The sequence below is a fragment of the Apium graveolens genome, chromosome 5 (genome assembly GCF_009905375.1).
Source record: "Apium graveolens cultivar Ventura chromosome 5, ASM990537v1, whole genome shotgun sequence".
Classification (NCBI taxonomy): Eukaryota; Viridiplantae; Streptophyta; class Magnoliopsida; order Apiales; family Apiaceae; genus Apium; species Apium graveolens.
Window position 1 is genome coordinate 287379858 of NC_133651.1, and position 6971 is coordinate 287386828.

The following is a 6971-nucleotide window of genomic DNA, read 5'->3' on the forward strand; positions in this document are numbered from 1 at the left end:
AATGCTTCATTGCGGCAATTTCAACAGTCAAATATTAATAAGAATTGACTGGTCAACAGAGCAGAAGCTTGACGGACACACCGCAATGAAACAATGCGGCAGTTTGGACACCCCGCAATGCTTCATTGCGGCTATTTCAACAGTCAAATGAATTTTTTCAGCAAAATTTTTTCTGTGCTAAATTTAATTTTGTGAATTTTAAAATTCAGATTTTCACCTATAAATAGTCCTGCCTCATCTCATTTTTTTCAACATTCTCTTCTCTATTTTCATTCTACATTTTCTCTTCAACATTATCTTCTCTAATTTCCGAAAAATGGTTTTCTACTATGATTATGACAATAATAAGGTAATTATCGATGATGTGGCTTATGACGGGCCCGAAGGAGAAGAAGACATGGCAATAGCTCTCCGCCGTATTCAAATGGCGCTTGAGCGCAAGAAAAAAAAATGAAGCTAAAGCGAAGGCGGAAAAGTCGAAGAAAAAGAAAGACGACGATAAGGGTGATAAAGGCGGTTCTTCCAACACCGTTAAAGTTTGATCATTCTCGTCGACATAAAATGTTATTATGTATTTTTTTTTGAAAAAATATTTGAATGTACTCCATTTATGTTTGAATGAAATAAATTATTTAATGTTTTATTTTTCTTGTACTTGTCCAATTTATTTTATCAAGTTTAAATTTTAATAAACAAATATAATGCTAAAATTTGAAAATGTGAAAAACTAAAAAAATGAAAATTTATCGAATTTTCGTTATCTATAAAAAATATAAAAATGGACACTTTACCTGGATTCTTTCGAAATAGAAAAGGACACACATGCTTCTAATTTCTCATGTCCACTAATAATCTCTCAATATCTAATTCTTTGTTTAGATAATTGCATGAGATAATTGATCCGACGTTGATATTATTATTAAGTTACTCTTATAAACATTTATATTTTCAAAATAAAATTTAACATATTAAATGAAATATAATAAGTCTAGAAACTATTTTTTATAATTATTTTTGATTAATTTTCTAATTTTAAAGAAAATAACAAAAATAAACAACCCAACCGCAATGTTTCATTGCGGTGGACACTTCTCCCCGCAATGAAACATTGCTGGGGTACTGTTATGGATTAAAAACTAATATATATAATTGCTGTATTTATTACTAAGATTCGGGAGCTCAAGGCCTTTAATGGCTGCTCTCGTGTTTCGTGGCTTAATCTGCCTTTACGAGATGCCTACGTATCTCTGTGAGTTAGAGAATCAAGCCAAAAAACGTAGTTCTGATTTGTGGGGTGAGACCCCTTATATAGATGTTGGTGGTCCTTGAATTGGACTTGGTATAGGAGACTTGGTGGGCAAGTCTCATAATTAGAATGGACTTTGGAGTCCTAGATAGTAGGAAACTGATTCCTTATCCTTTTAGGTCCCCTTGAGGCTTATCTATAAGGATTTATATCCTTATCAGGACTCTTCTCAACAGCTGATTTTTCCCCTATTAATTAATTACGAATTTAATTAATAATCAGGGCTTTTGGGCCTTTTTTATTCCACCAGGCCTGATCTGGTCCATCAGGCTTAACCTTTCTGGTCTGAATATCATACATCTTCTTATTGGGCCTAGCAGCCCATTAATTATAAAACCAGGACTTATTTATCCCTATCATTTGCCCCCCAACTTTTGGGAAACATTGATTAGGTTTCGCAGAAGTTAAATCTATTCGTTCCCTTACAGGGTTTCGTTTTTGCGTAAAGTGTGGAGCGACCTACACATTTACAACGAATCTTCCTTTTATTCAGAAATTATCTTAATTTCCAGGAATTTTTCCCTAATTTTCTGGGATTTTTCCCTAATTTCTGGGATTTATCCTTAATTTTCTGGATTTTTCCCTTAATTTCTGGGATTTATCCCTAATTTTCTGGATTTTTCCCTTAATTTCTGGGATTTATCCCTTAATTTCTGGGATTTATCCTTAATTTTCTGGATTTTTCCCTTAATTTCTGGGATTTATCCTAATTTTTCTGGATTTATTCCTTATTTCTGAAAATATTAACATTTTTCAGAAAATATTTAAGGAATTTCCTTATTTTTCTGGATTTTTCCCTTAATTTCTGGGATTTATCCTAATTTCTCTGGATTTTTCCCTTATTTCTGAAAATATTAACATTTTTCAGAAAATATTTAAGGAATTTCCTTATTTTTCTGGATTTTTCCCTTAATTTCTGGGATTTATCCTAATTTTTCTGGATTTATTCCTTATTTCTGAAGATATTAACATTTTTCAGAAAATATTTAAGGAATTTCCTTATTTTTTTTATTTTTTTTTTATATAAAATTCGACCAGGAATCCATTCGGCCAGGATCCTGGTCGAATTACCCTTCAGTGTGCCTTGGTCGACTGAATTTCGAGCAGGGTTTATTCGATCAGGAATCCTGGTCGATTTTCGGCCAGGATTTTCACCCTTATTTTTTTTTTTTTTTTTTTTTTTTTTTTTTTTTTTTTTGAGCAGAAAATTTTCGACTAGGAATTTTTCGAGCAGAAATTTTTCGACTAGGAATTTTTGCCTTCTTCGGTCAGGATCTTCGTTTTGACCGAATTAACCCTCGTTTGTTGCCCAGGTCGAAGCAATTTCGGGCAGGATCCATTCGACCAGGATCTTGCCTTGCTTTCTGGTCGAAAGTTCTTCTGTTTTGTTCATTCTCGATCAGAATTCTGACCATTTCGGTCAGGAACTAATATTTTGACCGAATTAACCATCGTTTGATGCCTTGGTCGAAGCAATTTCGGACTCCTGTATTTCGACCAGGATTTCCCCATGATTCCTGGTCGAATTGGGTCATATTTTTTATCCATTTTTTCCTGGATTTTATTTTTGGGCCACCTTCGTTTAGCTGGGCCTTCATTCTTCTGGCCCATTATGACTGGATTTTGTGTTATGGGCTGTTAGACTTAATTATCTGGGCCCTTTTCTGGGCTTTTTAAACATCTGGGCCCTTAGCTGGGCTTTATTTTTTTAGAATTGGGCCTCATTTCCGAGCCCAAATTCCAAACTCTTCTAATATCTTTCTGGATTCTTCCAAAATCTTGAAAAAACTCAAGTTTTTCTTTTGATTTTTTACTAAAATTCTCTTGAATTTTCTAGGAACTTCCAGAACCTTCCAACTTTGGGCCCATATGGGCTTTTTTGAGGCCCAAATCCCCTTCTTCTTGGCTATAAAGAGGTGGGATGAGAGTGTGATTCCTCACACCTCTCATTTCATTTCTTCAATCTTCCAACAAATTTCTTCTCATCCTTCCTCCAAATTTCTAGCCTTTCCTCTCTCAAATCCCTCCTTTAGTTTTCCAACCTCTCCTTCAGGCTTTTTCTAGCTTTCTAATGGCTGACAAGAATTCCGAGAGGGCGGCAAAGATAGCCTCGGCTTCAAAACGAGGTAAGGATATCGATATTCGTTCTTCGTATATGTCTTTGATCGATATGATTAACACTAGGGGGGATGAATATCCTTCCACTGCACATCTCGACTCCTTTAATCACTGTAATACTTGGCATAACATAGATTTCAATAAACTAAATGCTCGTTATAACGTCCCTCCTCCCTTTAGACTAGTTCCAGTCTCTGGTGGTGACCGTACTTGCCACTGGAGGCCTGATACTCTCTTCATCTACACCGACGCCCTTAATGCTGGGCTTAGGTTCCCTTTTCATCCTTTTATCCCTCATCTTTTGGCTGACTTACAAATTAACCCGTGTCAGCTTCCTCCAAACGCCTGGAGGAATATTCTATGTTTTATGGTTTGTTGTCTTAGGGAGGGCTTTCCTCTTTCTGTAGCCGTTTTTAGGAAAGTCTTTCAATGTTACAATAGTTCTTCCAATATTTGTGGCTGGGTTTATGTCAAACAAAGGCCCAAAAGCAAACATATCTTTAACAGCGCCTCTATTCCGGATAATAATCCAAATTGGAGGAATAGTTTCGTCGGGTTACGTTGGGAGAATGGCGATTGGGGCACGCTCTTTCGATCTTCCTTCGGGAAGGTCAGTGATGGTAGCCTCAAATCCATTCACTTAACTCCTGAAGAAACTATCATTTATAATGGGCTCACTCAGGATGATGGCACCACCACCAGCTGGACTCTTTTAGAAGAGTTTTCCTTGATTCATGTGGGACTATCCTCTGTTTCTCAACAGGGTATTTCTCTTCCCTTCTCAATTTTTCTTTATTTCACGCATTATTAACATCACTTATTTTGTCTTTTGCTTTGTTTCAGCTGCTAAGGAGATTAACGAGGACAATGTCCCCTTGGTCGAGGAAACAGCTAGGATGAAGAAAGCTCGGTTAGCAGGCCTAGACACCCGAGGAAAGGCGACAGAGCCTATCTTCTTGAGAAAGCACAAGGAGCCCATGGGGGAGGCTTCAACTGAAGGAGCTGAGGGCCATAATGCTCCTATCACTGCTGCTGCCCCTGCTGCTGCTGCTACAGGCGCCTTTCAGCCTCTCTGGGGATTCCGCCGAGGGGATACCGTGGTAGGTTCCACGAAGCATGCTTGGGATTGGTCCTACCATAGCGTGACTCCAAAGGACTTTACTGATGTGGTGGCCACCCCTGACCTTGAGAGGATTAAGCTCATGGGAGCCCAATCTCTGGCTTCGGTATGCCTTCTCTTTTTTAAACTTATTTCTCGTTCTTGTAGCACTTTCTTGCCTTATACTTTGTTAATTGTTTTGTTTCAGTCTAACGCCTACTTTCAAGGCGCTGTGAGGCAAGCCGAATCATGGAAGCGGGCTTCTGATAAGGCCGATAATGCCCTCAGGAGGCAGCAGAAGAAGTATGCTACCCTGGAGAAGAAGCTCAAGCGCAAGGAGGAAGAACTCGGAGAGTCTAACGCCGAGCTGGTGGTACTTCGGGCGGATAAGGATAAGGCTATAGACAACTATCTGGACTCAGAGGAGTTTGCCCAATCCATGAGGATTAGGGATGATTCAGTCTTTCCCGAGTTTTTTAGGACTGGTTGGGACACGGCCCTTGGGACCGTGAACGAGGCTTGTCCTGATATTAACCCGGCGGACTACATCTGCCCTGACGATGAGGCTTTGCTACAGAGGTTTCGTACCCGAGTAGTTGTCTCGGATCATGTTCCTCAGGATCCACTTCTTCCTCCTCCCGAGTCTTCTTCCAGACCTGCTGAGGATGACAGCTCTTCCTCCTCCGAGACGACGGAGACATCTAGCGAGAGCGGAGAAGACGATGATATGGACGCCGAGGGCACCTCAGCTCCTTAGAGCTTTTTCAGCCTTGCATGGCTTGTCTTATTGTATTGACTTAATTGTATTCAAAACTTATTACCCTTCGGGGCTTATGTTTTATATGTTGTTTTTCTTGCCTCTTTCTGTTTAATATGCATTTGAGCCTTAAACATCCTTGAATTGAAATAATTTCAAACTCTTTAGTATGAAGTCTGGTTTTTTAAAACCTTACATAGCATGGGTTCGACCCTAATCAATAATAACTAGACAATGTGAATTCTACTGAAATATAAAATCCTACGCAAGCAAAGCTTCCAGGTGCTTTTAAACCTACTTGTCACAATGACAAGTGAGAATCGTACTTCGCCTATCTTACACGTAGTAAACCTTCAGGTTTTGTGCGTGCCAGGTCCTCGGGACTTCAAAACCATCCATAGTCTCGAGCTTGTAGGTTCCTCTACCTTGAACGCTCTTGACTCTGTACGGCCCTTCCCAATTTGGGGCAAGCTTCCCTTTTTGTCCAACACCAGATGCTTCTATCTTCCTCAAGACTAGATCGCCTTGTTTAAAAAACCTTTCCTTAACCCTTAGGTTGTAGTAGAATGAAGCTTTTTTCTGATATTCTACTATTTTTGCATGTGCTTTATCTCGCACTTCATCAATTAAATCCAGGGCTAATCTCTGCCCTTCCTCATTTTCTTTCTCATCGAAAGCCTGAATCCTTGGAGAGGAATGTGATATCTCCACGGGAACCACTGCTTCCGCCCCATATGCCAACATGAAAGGAGTTGCATCCGTCGTGACTCTACAGGTAGTCCTATAGGCCCATAATATGGGAAGTATCTCATCTACCCAATTATTTCTCGACTTTTCGATCCTCTTCTTTAGTCCATCCAGGATTATCCGATTTGCTACCTCCGCTTGCCCATTGGCTTGCGGGTGAGCCACAGAGGTGAACCGCAACTCAATTTCATTTTCTTCGCAATACTTCTTGAATTCCTCATTGTTGAATTGTGTTCCATTGTCAGTGACGAGGATACGGGGAATTCCATATCGGCACATAATGTTTTCCCACAGGAATTGTGCAACTTGCTTAGTTGTGATTTTGGCCAAAGGTTTGGCTTCAATCCACTTGGTGAAATAATCAATGGCTACAATCAGAAACTTCCTTTGTGCCGTGGCCATAGGAAAAGGCCCTAGAATATCCATCCCCCACATTGCAAAGGGAATAGGCGAGTTGATAGAGGTCAGCATCTCGGGGGGTTGTCTAACAACTGGTGCATGCTTCTGACAGCGATCACACTTCTTCACATATTCTTTGGCCTCAGCCATCATTTCTGGCCAATAGAAGCCTAAACGGGTTATCTTATGAGCTAAGGCCCTGCCCCCCAAGTGTTGTCCACAAATACCTTCATGCACTTCCTCAAGAGCCAATCGTGCCTCATCGGGCCTGAGACACCTTAAGTAAGGAACCACGAAAGATCTTTTATACAGAATCCCATCTATCAAAGAGTACCTTAGTGCTCGAACAGTTAACCTTCGTGCTTCAGTTGCATCACTCGGCAACCAACCGGTCTGAATGTGAGCCTTGATGGGATCAATCCATGACGTCCCCAAGCCTATGGGAGCCACTAGCTTAACATCTATGCTCCGTGTCTTCAAAACACGGAAGTACACACTTCCTGAACTTTCTTCAATCTCAGACGAAGCGAACTTTGATAGCGCAT

General features: G+C 40.0%; 1 protein-coding gene across 1 annotated transcript; it reads left to right on the top strand.

Annotated features, from left to right (window-relative positions):
• The first annotated feature begins 2609 nt into the window (after positions 1-2609).
• On the top strand, positions 2610-5401 carry LOC141661808 (uncharacterized). Its single transcript, XM_074468817.1, has 2 exons — positions 2610-3432; positions 4268-5401. Exons 1-2 carry the CDS (start codon positions 3378-3380, stop codon positions 5278-5280), a joined length of 1068 nt encoding a protein of 355 aa, XP_074324918.1. The 5' UTR covers positions 2610-3377; the 3' UTR covers positions 5281-5401.
• Positions 5402-6971: the final 1570 nt, after the last annotated feature.